General features: G+C 41.1%; 1 protein-coding gene and 1 pseudogene across 1 annotated transcript; both read right to left on the reverse strand.

Annotated features, from left to right (window-relative positions):
* Positions 1 to 9,501: 9,501 nt before the first annotated feature.
* Positions 9,502 to 10,001, reverse strand: LOC139755749 (hemocyanin A chain-like). The gene has a single exon (XM_071674379.1). It carries the CDS (start codon positions 9,999 to 10,001, stop codon positions 9,561 to 9,563), a length of 441 nt encoding a protein of 146 aa, XP_071530480.1. The 3' UTR covers positions 9,502 to 9,560.
* A 597-nt stretch (positions 10,002 to 10,598) lies between these two features.
* LOC139756029 (hemocyanin B chain-like) lies at positions 10,599 to 14,567 on the reverse strand (annotated as a pseudogene).
* Between the last annotated feature and the right edge of the window lie 454 nt (positions 14,568 to 15,021).

The raw sequence follows: 15,021 nt of genomic DNA on the forward strand, positions 1-15,021 counted from the left end.
CATTTTCCACCTCCAATCTGGTCTCCCACTTCTCCTCGTTCCCTCCACTTCTGAGACATATATCCTCTTGGTCAATCTTTCCTCACTCATTCTTTCCATGTGACCATACCATTTCAAAACACCCTCTTCTGCTCTCTCAGCCACACTATTTTTATTACCACACATCTCTCTTACCCTATCATTACTTACTCGATCAAACCACTTCACGCCACATAACGTCCTCAAACATCTCATTTCCAGTACATCCACCCTCTTCCGCACAACTCTATCCATAGTCCACGCCTCGCAACATTATAACATTATTGGAACCACTATTTCTTCAAACATACCCATTTTTGCTTTCTGAGATAATGTTTTCGACTTCCACACATTCTTTAACGGTCCCAGAGCTTTCGCTCCCTCCCCCACCCTATGATTCACTTCCGCTTCCATGGTTCTATCCGCTGCCAAATCCACTCCCAGATATCTAAAACACTTCATTCCTCCAGTTCTCCTCCATTCAAACTTACCTCCCGATTCATTTGACCCTCAACCCTACTGTACCTAATAACCTTGCTCTTATTCACATTTACTCTCAGCTTTCTTCTTTCACATACTTTACCAAACTCAGTCACCAGCTTCTGCAGTTTCTCACATGAATCAGCCACCAGCGCTGTATCATCAGCGAACAACAACTGACTCACTTCCCAAGCTCTCTCATCCACAACAAACTGCATACTTGCCCCTCTTTCCAAAACTCTTGCATTCCCCTCCCTAACAACCCCATCCATAAACAAATTAAATAACCATGGAGACATCAAACACCCCTGCCGCAAACCAACATTCAATGAGAACCAATCACTTTCCTCTCTTCCTACACGTACACATGCCTTACATCCTCGATAAAAACTTTCCACTGATTCTAACAACTTGCCTCCCACACCATATATTCTTAATACCTTCCACAGAGCATCTCTATCAACTCTAGCATATGCCTTCTCCAGATCCATAAATGCTACATACAAATCCATTTGCTTTTCTAAGTATTTCTCACATACATTCTTCAAAGCAAACACCTGATCCACTCATCCTCTACCACTTCTGAAACAACACTGCTCTTCCCCAATCTGATGCTCTGTACATGCCTTCACCCTCTCAATCAATACCCTCCCATATCATTTACCAGGAATACTCAACAAACTTATACCTCTGTAATTTGAACACTCACTTTTATCCCCTTTGCCTTTGTACAATGGCACTATGCAAGCATTCCGCCAATCCTCTGGCACCTCACCATGAGTCATACATACATTAAATAACCTTACCAACCAGTCAACAATACAGTCACCCCCTTTTTTAATAAATTTTACTGCAACACCATCCAAACCCGCCACCTTGCCGACTTTTATCTTCCGCAAAGCTTTCACTACCTCTTCTCTGTTTACCAAATCATTCCCCCTAACCATCTCATTTGCACACCACCTCGACCAAAACACCCTATATCTGCCACTCTATCATCAAACACATTTAACAAACCTTCAAAATACTCACTCCATATCCTTTTCGCATCACCATTACTTGTTATCACCTCCCCATTAGGCCCCTTCACTGAAGTTCCCATTTGTTCCCTTGTCTTACGCACTTTATTTACCTCCTTCCAAAACATCTTTTTATTCTCTCTAAAATTTAATGATACTCTCTCACCCCAACTGTCATTTGCCCTCTTTTTCACTTCTAGCACCTTTCTCTTGACCTCCTGCCTCTCTCTTTTATACATCTCCCACTTATTTGCATTATTTCCCTACAAAAATCGTCCAAATGCCTCTCTTCTCTTTCACTAGTAATCTTACTTCTTCATCCCACCACTCACTACCCTTTCTGATCTGCCCACCTCCCACGCTTCTTATGCCACAAGCATCTTTTGCGCAATTCATCACTGCTTCCCCAAATACATCCCATTCCTCCCCCACTCCCTTTACGTCCTTTGTTCTCACCTTTTTCCAGTCTCTCTTGGTACTTCCTCAGACAAGTTTCCTTCCCAAGCTCACTTACTCTCACCACTCTCTTAACCCCAACATTGTCTCTTCTTTTCTGAAAACCTCTGCAAATCTTCACCTTCGCCTCCACAAAATAATGATCAGACATCCTTCCAGTTGCTCCTCTCAGCAAATTAACATCCAAAAGTCTCTCTTTCGCACGCCTATCAATTAACACGTAATCCAATAACGCTCTCTGGCCATCCCTCCTACTTACATACGTATACTTATGTATATCTCGCTTTTTAAACCAGGTATTCCCAATTACCATTTCTTTTCTGCACATAAATCTACAAGCTCTTCACCATTTCCAATATATATATATATATATATATATATATATATATATATATATATATATATATATATATATATATATATTTATATATATATATATCTATATATCCTTGGGGATAGGGGAGTAAGAATACGTGTCTGCGTGTCGTAGAAGCGACTAAAGGGGACAGGAGCGGGGGGGGCCACAAACCCTCCCCTCCTTATATTTCAGCTTCTAAAAGGGGAAAAAAAAAGATGGAGTCAAGCCAGGAGTGCTCATTCCCGTCGCCACCCCACTACAAATTTTATTTCCAACACATCCACCCTCTTCCGTACAACCCAATCTATAGCCCATACCTTAACTATATAACATTGTTGGAACCACTGTTCCTTCAAACATACCCTTTTCTCTCTCCGAGATAATGTTTTCGCCTTCACCACATTCTTCAACGCTCCCAGAACCTTCGCCTCCTCCCACACCCTGTGACTCACTTACGCTCCCATGGTTCCATTCGCTGCCAAATCCACTCCAAGATATCTAAAACACTTCACTTCCTCCAGTTTTTTCCATTCAAACATACCTCTCAATTGACCTGTCCCCCAACCCTACTGTACCTAATAACCTTGCTCTTATTCACATTTACTCTCAGCTTTCTTCTTTCACACACCTTACCACACTCAGTCACCAGCTTCTTCAGTTTCTCACCCGAATAAGCCACCAGCGCTGTATGATCAGCGAACAACAACTGACTCACTTACCAAACCGTCTCATCCACAACAGACTGCATACTTGCCCCTCTCTTCAAAACTCTTGCATTCACCTCCCTAACAACCCCATCCATAAACAAATTAAACAACCATGGAGACATCACGCACCCCTGCCGCAAACCGACATTCACTGAGAAGCAATCACTTTCCTCTTTTCCTATTCGTACACAGGACTTACATCCTTGATAAAAACTTTTCACTCACTCCATCTCCTTCTCACCTCACCACTACTTGTTATTACCTCCCCATTTGCCCCCTTTACCGATGCTCCCATTTGTTCTCTTGTCTTACGCACTTTATTTACCTACTTCCAAAACATCTTTTGATTCTCCCAAAAATATAATGATACTTTCTCACCCCAACTCTCATTTTCTGTCTTTTTCACCTCTTGCACCTTTCTCTTGACCTCCTGCCTCTTTCTTTTATAAATCTCCCACTCATTTGCATTATTTCTCTGTAAAAATCGTCCAAATGCCTCTCTCTTATCTTTCGCTAATAGTCTTACTTCATTCCATCATTCACTACCCTTTCTAATCTGTCCACCTCTCACACTTCTCAAGCCACAAGCATCTTTTGCACAAGCCGTCACTTCTTCCCTAAATGCGTCCCATCCTCCCCTACTCCCCTTACGTCCTTTGCTCTCACCTTTCTCCTGCACTCAGTCTCTCCTGGTACTTCCTCACACAAGTCTCCTTCCCAAGCTCACTTACTCTCACCACTCTCTTCACCCTAATATTCTCTATTCTTTTCTGAAAATCTCTACAAATCTTCACCTTCGCCTCCAAGAGATAATGATCAGACATCCCTCCAGTTGCACCTCTCAGCAAATTAACATTCAAAAGTCTCTCTTTCACGCGCCTATCAATTAACACGTAATCCAATAACGCTCTCTGGCCATCTCTCCCACTTACATACGTATACTTATGCATATATCTCTTTTCAAACCATGTATTCCCAATCATCAGTCCTTTTCAACACACAAATCTACATGCACTTCACCATTTTCATTTACAACACTGAACACCTCATGTATGCCAATTATTCCCTCAACTGCCACATTACTCACCTTTGCAAATAAATCACCCATTACTATAACCAGGTCTCGTGCATCAAAACTACTAATACACTCACTCAGCTGCTTCCAAAACACTTGCCTCTCATGATCTTTCTATTCATGCCCAGGTGCATGATCACCCATCTCTCTCCATCCACTTTCAGTTTTACCCATATCAATCTAGAGTTTACTTACTTACACTATATCACATACTCCCACAACTCCCGTTTCAGGAGTAGTGCTAGTCCTTCCTTTGCTCTTGTCCTCTCACCAACTCCTGACTTTACTCCCAAAACATTCCCAAACCACTCTTCCCCTTTACCCTTGAGCTTTGTTTCACTCAGAGCTAGAACATCCAGGTTCCTTTCCTCAAACATACAGGCTATTTCTCATTTTTTTTTCTCATCTTGGTTACATCCACACACATTGAGACACCTAAATCTCAACCTTCGAGAAGGATCAGCATTCCCCGCTTGACTCCTTCTGTTTTCCCTTTGACAAATTTAAATACAAGGACGGCCGGCCACGTATCCCCACATGTCTACGACATGCGGGGATACGTGGTGAGTATTCTTTCTCCCTTATCCCCATGGATATGTATACTTACTCTTCCGTGCGTCAGCGAGGTAGCGCCAGGAAACAGACGAAGAATTGCCATCCACTCATATACACACACATATATATACGCACATATACACAAATATACATATCAACACACACATATACATATAAAAACATATGGGCACAAGTAATATTCATAGTTACTTGCCTTCATATATTCCTGTTGCTACCACACGGGGAATAGCATCACCATCCCCGCTTTAGCAAGGTAGTGCCAGGAAAACAGACAAAAAGGCCACATTCGTTCACATTCATTCTCTTGCTCTCATGTGTAATGCACCGAAACCACAGCTCCCTGTCCACATCCAGGCCCCACAGAACCTTCCATGGTTTACGCCACACGCTTCACATGCCCTAGTTCAGTTCATTGACAGCACGTCGACCCCAGTACACCACATCGCTCCAATTCACTATATTCCTTGCACGCCTCTCACCATTCTGTATGATCAGGCCCCGATCGCTGAAAATCATTTTTACATCACCCTTCCACCTCAGATTTGGTCTAACGCTTCTCCTTCTTCCTTCACCTTTGACACGTATATCTTCTTCGTCAATCTTTCCTCACTCATTCTCTCCATATGTCCAAACCATTTCAACACACCCTCTTCTGCTCTCTCATCCACACTCTTTTTATTTCCACATATCTCTGTCATCCTTCATTTACTTATTCTATCAAACCACTTCACACCACATATTGTCCAGCATATCCACCCTCCTCCGAACAAACCTATCTATAGCCAATGTCATGAAACCATATAACATTGTTGGAACTACTAATCCTTCAAACATACCCATTTTTGCTCTCCGAGACTACTTTCTCTCCTTCCACACTCTCATCATCGCTCCCAGAACCTTCGCCCCCTTCCCCATCTTTAGACTCTATTCCTTGCACACCTTTCACCTTCCTGCATGTTTAGGCCCCGATCACTGAAAACCTATTCCACTCCATCTTTCCACCTCTAATCTGGTCTCCCACTTCTCCTCCATCCAAGGTTGCATCCTATGCTAAATCCACTCCAAGATGTCTAAAACACTTCACTTCAACCAGCTTTTCTCCATTCAAACTTACCTCCCAATTGACTTGTCCCTCAACCCTACAAACCTAATAATCTTGCTTTTATTACATTTACTCTCAACTTTCTCTTTTCACACATTTTTCCAAACTCAGTCACCAACCTCTGCAGCTTCTCACCCGAATCAGCCACTATAGCTGTAACATCAACGAACAATTGACTCGCTTCCCAGTCCTTCACATCCACAACAGACTGCATACACGCTCCTCTCTCAAAAACTCTTGCATTTACCTACCAAACCGCCCCATCCGCAAACTAATTCAACAACCATGGGGACAACACACACCCCTAACGCAAACTGACATTCACAGGGAACCAACCACTCTCCTCTCTTCCTTATCGTACATATCCCTTACATCATTGGTTAAAACTTTAAACTGCTTCTAGCAATTTACATCCCACACCATGTACTCTCGATACCTTCCACAAAACATCTCTATTCTATCATATGCCTTCTCCAGATACATGAATGCTACATACAAATCCATCTGTTTTTCTAATTATTTTCAAATGCATTCTTCAGAGCAAACACCTGATCCACACATCCTCTACCACTTCTGAAACCACGCTGCCTTTATCCCTTTACCCTCTCAATCAATACCCTCCTATATAATTTCCCAGGAATACTCCGCAAACTTATGCCTCTGTAGTTTGAACACTCACCTATATCTCCTTTGCCTTTTTACAATAGCACTATGCACGCATTCCGCCAATCGTCAAGTACTTCACCATGATCTATACATAGATTGAATATCCTTACCAACCAATTAACAGCATGGTCAACCTCTATTTAAATCAATTCCACAGCAATACCATCCAAATCCGCCGCGCTGTTGGCTTTCATCTCCTGCAAAGTTTTCATTACCTCCTCTCTGTTTACCAAACCATTCTCCTTGACCCTCTTACTTCGCACATCACCCCGAACAAAACATCCTATATATATATATATATATATATATATATATATATATATATATATATATATATATATATATAGAAAAGCAAATGGATTTGTATGTAGCATTTATGGATCTGGAGAAGGCATATGATAGAGTTGATAGAGATGCTCTGTGGAAGGTATTAAGAATATATGGTGTGGGAGGAAAGTTGTTAGAAGCAGTGAAAAGTTTTTATCGAGGATGTAAGGCATGTGTACGTGTAGGAAGAGAGGAAAGTGATTGGTTCTCAGTGAATGTAGGTTTGCGGCAGGGGTGTGTGATGTCTCCATGGTTGTTTAATTTGTTTATGGATGGGGTTGTTAGGGAGGTGAATGCAAGAGTTTTGGAAAGAGGGGCAAGTATGAAGTCTGTTGGGGATGTGAGAGCTTGGGAAGTGAGTCAGTTGTTGTTCGCTGATGATACAGCGCTGGTGGCTGATTCATGTGAGAAACTGCAGAAGCTGGTGACTGAGTTTGGTAAAGTGTGTGGAAGAAGAAAGTTAAGAGTAAATGTGAATAAGAGCAAGGTTATTAGGTACAGTAGGGTTGAGGGTCAAGTCAATTGGGAGGTGAGTTTGAATGGAGAAAAACTGGAGGAAGTGAAGTGTTTTAGATATCTGGGAGTGGATCTGGCAGCGGATGGAACCATGGAAGCGGAAGTGGATCATAGGGTGGGGGAGGGGGCGAAAATTCTGGGAGCCTTGAAGAATGTGTGGAAGTCGAGAACATTATCTCGGAAAGCAAAAATGGGTATGTTTGAAGGAATAGTGGTTCCAACAATGTTGTATGGTTGCGAGGCGTGGGCTATGGATAGAGTTGTGCGCAGGAGGATGGACGTGCTGGAAATGAGATGTTTGAGGACAATGTGTGGTGTGAGGTGGTTTGATCGAGTGAGTAACGTAAGGGTAAGAAAGATGTGTGGAAATAAAAAGAGCGTGGTTGAGAGAGCAGAAGAGGGTGTTTTGAAGTGGTTTGGGCACATGGAGAGGATGAGTGAGGAAAGATTGACCAAGAGGATATATGTGTCGGAGGTGGAGGGAACAAGGAGAAGAGGGAGACCAAATTGGAGGTGGAAAGATGGAGTGAAAAAGATTTTGTGTGATCGGGGCCTGAACATGCAGGAGGGTGAAAGGAGGGCAAGGAATAGAGTGAATTGGAGCGATGTGGTATACCGGGGTTGACGTGCTGTCAGTGGATTGAATCAAGGCATGTGAAGCGTCTGGGGTAAGCTATGGAAAGCTGTGTAGGTATGTATATTTGCGTGTGTGGACGTATGTATATACATGTGTATGGGGGGGGTTGGGCCATTTCTTTCGTCTGTATCCTTGCGCTACCTCGCAAACGCGGGAGACAGCGACAAAGTATAATAAATAAAAATATATATATATATATATATATATATATATATATATATATATATATATATATATATATATATATATATATATATATATATATATATATTCTTAATACCTTCCACAGAGCATCTCTATCAACTCTATCATATGCCTTCTCCAGATCCATAAATGCTACATACAAATCCATTGGCTTTTCTAAGTATTTCTCACATACATTCTTCAAAGCAAACACCTGATCCACACATCCTTTACCACTTCTGAAACCACACTGCTCTTCCCCAATCTGATGCTCTGTACATGCCTTCACCCTCTCAATCAATACCCTCCCATATACCCTGGTATACCACATCGATCCACTTCACTCTATTCCTGGCCCGCCTTTTACCCTCCTGCATGTTCAGGCCCCGATCACTCAAAATCTTTTTCACTCCATCTTTCCACCTCCAATTTGGTCTCCCACTTCTCCTCGTTCCCTCCACCTCCGACACATATATCCTCTTGGTCAATCTTTCCTCACTCATATATGTATATATATATATATATATATATATATATATATATATATATATATATATATATATATATATATATATATATATATATATATATATATATATATATCATTATACAAGTATTGTCCGTAAAATTTTATGTATATATATGAGATTTCAGAACGGTCACAAATCTTGAAGTTCGCCAGAGGTCTTTGTGATGTTACTTATGAATATTTTGAAACAAATTGGACTGTAGGAGATTGGAATCATTATCTTGTGATTGGAAAACTGAGTGCTTAAGAAATTGGTAGAAAGTATTCTAGAATGGTAAACCGCTGGGCATGGAAAGGATATACGAAAACGAGATGATTGCTGAGTAAATGACAAGCTTAGAACTAAGTGCAGTATAATGAATGTTTAAATACCCGGGATCAACAAGCTTAAAGATCTCAGCCATATTAACGTCTGTGATTTCAAGAAATTAGATAGGCAATTTCATACACATACAAGTACAAGAAGAATCCTATATATCCTTATAGAATTCGTTAGTTTGTGCGAGTGTAAGACGCATTTCATTCATTGTTATTGAAGCAAAGAGTTACTGAATATTTTAATGCAGATCCATGGAGAAAAGTCACATAAGTATAAGATCCGCAACACTTTTTTTTTCGTACATGCTTGGATATGTGGGCTAAAAGTATGTGCTTTGTTTTAACTTTTGACGGATTTTCTAACCGGATAATGAACATAAGTGATGAATACAGAATCTTTTTATTAAGGGACAATAAAGTTATCAATTTCTATACATAGTTCCCTTTCAATGATAACTGGAAAAGAATGATTCATATCAGATTCTACCCAGCTAAGCATGAAAGAACGTAAAATATTAAATATTTATTGAAATAATTCGTTAATGGGAGAGAATCAAAAGATTGACATTACTGTATTATTCAGAAGAGGAAACTTAAGCATGGTGATCTGGATCATGAACGATCGTGACGACTGTGTGCTTGATGTTTGAAACTCCATCAATGACGCGTTCATCAGGAATGCGACGGTCCAGAGGATAACCCAAAGGCCGGTTGTCTGGGTAATCTTCACCATGAACGCCACACTGAGCATGGGTGCCACCGTGCTCGAGGTCCCCATTGTGTCCTTCTGTATCCTTGGCTCCGTCAGTCACGGCCACGTAGAGGTTGAATTCCATACCTCCAGGCTTGCTCTTGGGTAGCAACATTCTGTCGGGGATGCCACAGGACCGTTCATACGCACTCAGGTCGAGGTCGTGGCCGCCGGTTACAGCATCATCAGCTTGTTGCTTCAGTGACTGGAAACTTGGCATATCAGGAACGGTGACCGATGAGTCCTTAGAACTGCGGTCGATTGTATGAGTTCCACCGGGCATATATATATGAGATTTCAGAACGGTCACAAATCTTGAAGTTCGCCAGAGGTCTTTGTGATGTTACTTATGAATATTTTGAAACAAATTGGACTGTAGGAGATTGGAATCATTATCTTGTGATTGGAAAACTGAGTGCTTAAGAAATTGGTAGAAAGTATTCTAGAATGGTAAACCGCTGGGCATGGAAAGGATATACGAAAACGAGATGATTGCTGAGTAAATGACAAGCTTAGAACTAAGTGCAGTATAATGAATATTTAAATACCCGGGATCAACAAGCTTAAAGATCTCAGCCATATTAACGTCTGTGATTTCAAGAAATTAGATAGGCAATTTCATACACATACAAGTACAAGAAGAATCCTATATATCCTTATAGAATTCGTTAGTTTGTGCGAGTGTAAGACGCATTTCATTCATTGTTATTGAAGCAAAGAGTTACTGAATATTTTAATGCAGATCCATGGAGAAAAGTCACATAAGTATAAGATCCGCAACACTTTTTTTTTCGTACATGCTTGGATATGTGGGCTAAAAGTATGTGCTTTGTTTTAACTTTTGACGGATTTTCTAACCGGATAATGAACATAAGTGATGAATACAGAATCTTTTTATTAAGGGACAATAAAGTTATCAATTTCTATACATAGTTCCCTTTCAATGATAACTGGAGAAGAATGATTCATATCAGATTCTACCCAGCTAAGCATGAATGAACGTAAAATATCAAATATTTACTGAAATAATTCGTTAATGGGAGAGAATCAAAAGATTGACATTACTGTATTATTCAGAAGAGGAAACTTAAGCATGGTGATCTGGATCATGAACGATCGTGACGACTGTGTGCTTGATGTTTGTAACTCCATCAATGACGCGTTCATCAGGAATGCGACGGTCCAGAGGATAACCCAAAGGCTGGTTGTCTGGGTAATCTTCACCATGAACGCCACACTGAGCATGGGTGCCACCGTGCTCGAGGTCCCCATTGTGTCCTTCTGTATCCTTGGCTCCGTCAGTCACGGCCACGTAGAGGTTGAATTCCATACCTCCAGGCTTGCTCTTGGGTAGCAACATTCTGTCGGGGATGCCACAGGACCGTTCATACGCACTCAGGTCGAGGTCGTGGCCGCCGGTTACAGCATCATCAGCTTGTTGCTTCAGTGACTGGAAACTTGGCATATCAGGAACGGTGACCGATGAGTCCTTAGAACTGCGGGTCGATTGTATGAGTTCCACCGGGCACTGTAGGGGAGAAAATAGGCATGTGTATATTATTGGTATTGTATATTTTTTTCCAAACTCATTTCTAATAATATCTATAATCAAAAAAATCTTCTTTGCATACATCTCCGTTCCCCATTTTCCTATATAATCACAGTGCCTTTGGCTTACTGATCATATGTTGAATGCACGAAGCTAAATCAATTACTGAAAGAGATACATGTTACTTACCCTTCTTCCAGAACTTGTCCAGTTCAAGGCAAAGCCAACGTGCTTCATCTATACTCAAAGTTATGCCATTATTATCCTTGATGGGGCACAAGAATATGCGGATGGTAGCCAAATGGTCTTCCTCATTGTTGTTGGTGACGGTAATCTTATAAGTAAATTCTTCATGGTTAAGCCGATGAACTCTGGCATTGATTTCCACATCATCTACGTTTTCACCCGAATCCACAGCATTTATGAGACTATACTCGAAATCATCCAAGAACGTAGTAAGATGTCCGTCAATAGCGATACTATCCACGACCATTCCGGCGAACTCGAGGTCATCATGGGTGTAGGGAGGGAAAGAGTCCGTGTGTTCTTTAAAGATGTTGTCCATATACTTGTGCAGACGGAAGAAACTTGGGTCTCTTGTGGCAGTCTCAAAGTGTTCCATAACACCGGGAGGCAAGTTGAACTTGCCATGAGGATCTCCCTGTCGACCGAGCATCATGTGAGCAGTGTTGTGTAGTGAACCATAATAACGCGCGTTAGAACTGTACATGGAGGACTCGATAATGTCTCCCAGAATTTCAATACCCTTAGGTTGCCTGATGTCGATCGTGTGTCCATCGGTGGCTGTAATGTAACCATGAGCAATTGCGTCACGAATGCGGCTCTCTGTGATTTCCATGTCGTGCACACGAGCTACGCCGTCCACGTCTTCGAAGTGTATGTTGTCTGGACGCACAGGAAACTCACCACCATACTTATAACTGGTAAGTGGAGCAAACCCTTCGTGGATGATGTCATCCCAGTGTAGCTCGTCAACGGGATCCAGCCAGTTGGAGAGACGCTCAGAGTCAAAGCGGGCAGTAAGTTGGTGGTGGACCCAGAAGAAGAGCTCACCCTTGCGATCCAAATGATAGCCATAGGAGTCTTGCCACCAGAAGGGGAAGTCCATATGCCAAGTAACGTGGTGGATGTTCATGCCAATATCCTCTCCGAAGTAGGCAACTCGTTGTTCTTTGTTCTTTTTTGTTCCAGTAAAACTCACATCAAATGTACCTGCTCTTTGTGTCATCTTGGCAGAGTAAGCCTTGTCGATGACTTCACTGTTTGTAAACATGTGAGGGGTGATTTCGTAGAGTGGAGGCAAAACAATTCCTTTTCCCAGTTTGGAGTGGATGACACCCACATAGAGTGCATACACAAACTCTCCCTCATTCATTTGCTCACGAAAGTAGGCGGCGTTGCTACGGAAACAGTACCATTCCTTGCACTGATTCAAAACAGCAAAAAGCATGAGAGCTTCTTCTCGTTGGCGAGTGTTAAAAAGTGAGAACCAGTGATGCTGCTCCAAGAGCCTGTGATCGGTAAGCTCCTTCATGAGCGTTTCGGCGGCTGCACCATGGTCATTATATATGGAAGTGTCGCCCAAAGGGTTAAAGTTTTCTGCTATTTCTTTCAAATCTGGATACTTTGTGGGCTCGTAGATCTTGTCCAGCAGATGGTTGATATCTTGTTGTTTATGGGCGTTATCAGATCCTGGAATGTAAGATATTTGAATGATCATCATGGAGTTACATACATGACATTATGTGCAATTTTACAATTATATGAATTTTTCATGATAAAACATGTTTTGAAAAGTTTAAAGACCATACTTGAAAACTGTATCATGACAAATGAAACTTCGTGAGCACATTTTATCAATAATGAATGATATAATAATCTAACCGACCCACAAATTTTCATCCATCACCACTGTTGGTTGCAGTGTTTTTCTGCTCCACTCATTTTTGATGGGAATTGTTCCCTTTACATTATTGTCATTCCACTATATGATAAACTTCACATTATATACTGCTATTAACGTTCTTTAAGTACATTTGACATCCTTGTATGTTATGAGCACCCTTGGTCCCCTGTTAGCAGTAAGGCATTGCTCTAGTCAGTACGAACACAATCGAGGGTGCTCCATGCTCTGCCCTCCTCTCTGTGGTACATTTATCGTTCCATTGTCGTTCAAACTATTACCTAGAAATTTTGATTGTGCGTGTCACCGTCATCGTCTCCATAAAAGATATTCCCTAGAATGGTCTCTGATACTCCTGAGTTTAGAAAAGAAAGCTCTTTATGGCTAGTTCTCCTGTGAGAGTGAAACTTTAGAGCAACGAGTATGTATCAACTTTCCTCTTATTTCTATGGAGTTAATAAGCATGTGCTCATCGACAAGCTGAATATTGATCCAAAGATACGTTAATGATAAATGACGGTCTTACGTCAATGATGGAATCAATGATTGAATCTAACTTTTCTGCCTACTCTGTAGATCTAAAATTCCTCAGGAATAGATGTTTGTTAATCAACTTTAGTGTTCTATACACCGCCTTGTCTTTCACTGCACAACAATATCTTTGTTTGCAGCACTTTATCCATGTCAATATTTGTCTATCAATATGAAAAGTGGTTTCCATTAGGTATAGATAATTTTTGAAACATCTTCCCCTCGTGAACATATCCTCTAAATCTACTGATTATTTTAGTATATATTCCTAATGATATGCAACAATTACTTGTGTCCTGTGTAGAATATCGTACACTACAATGGAACCAATTTTGTGTTCTTACCTGTGAAAATGGTATAAAGATACATACCTTCCGTTACACTTACATCGGTATACAAACAAAGGAAAAACAATTTATCAAGCTAAAGGAGTGAAAATATATATATACCACCAAGTGTCTGTGTGTGTGTGTGTGTGTGTGTGTGTGTGTGTGTGTACTGAATTAGGGAATTTTTCCCAAATCAATCATTATAAAAAGTATTAATCTGTTAACATGTAATATTTCGTTTTGAACCAGTATATTGTTAGTAAAGTGCCAAGACGATTGGAAAACTATTTCAGGAATGTCCTGTGAAGAACAGCGCAAGTGAGAGTTCCCCTTAAGTAATGATACAATGCGTAATATAGCATGATGTGCTTACCGCCAGCGTCATTCTGGAAGTGTACGCCAATTTCCTCGCTGAAGCTCGGCCAAGCAGCCGCAGCCGCTACTAGCACACACAAGACCAGGACCTTCATGTTGGTGGAGGTGGTACTGAGCTCTCCCAGACCGCTTATATACCGGTGTTTGTCCAGCCCCGCAGCGACCTTTGCTTCCCCTGACAATCTTAATGCTTGAGATTTGCTGGACAACACAAGACATCCAGGTCTCTATTATCGTAACATATTATGACTGATCATTATCTGTGATGAAATACATTATTACTTCATATGGTGGTTAGAGGATAATAAAGGTGGTTTGACTGGGGTAAATAAGTTTTGAAATGGAAGACGAATTCTAAAGAATAATATATGGTTGTTAGTTGTACTTAATATGGAGCGTGTGGATAAGAATATATGGAACTGCTCTCTGGCGCTAACACTCTTTCTCATTCTCCATTTGTCTTTTTTTTCAGCGTTTTATGGATCTAGACTAAGGCATATGATGGAGTTGATAGAGATGCTCAGTGGAAGGTATTAAGAGTATATGGTGTGGGAGGCAAGTTGATAGAAACCGTGAAAAGTTTTTCTCGAGGATG

This window comes from Panulirus ornatus, chromosome 20 (assembly GCF_036320965.1).
Source record: "Panulirus ornatus isolate Po-2019 chromosome 20, ASM3632096v1, whole genome shotgun sequence".
In the NCBI taxonomy this organism is placed as follows: domain Eukaryota; kingdom Metazoa; phylum Arthropoda; class Malacostraca; order Decapoda; family Palinuridae; genus Panulirus; species Panulirus ornatus.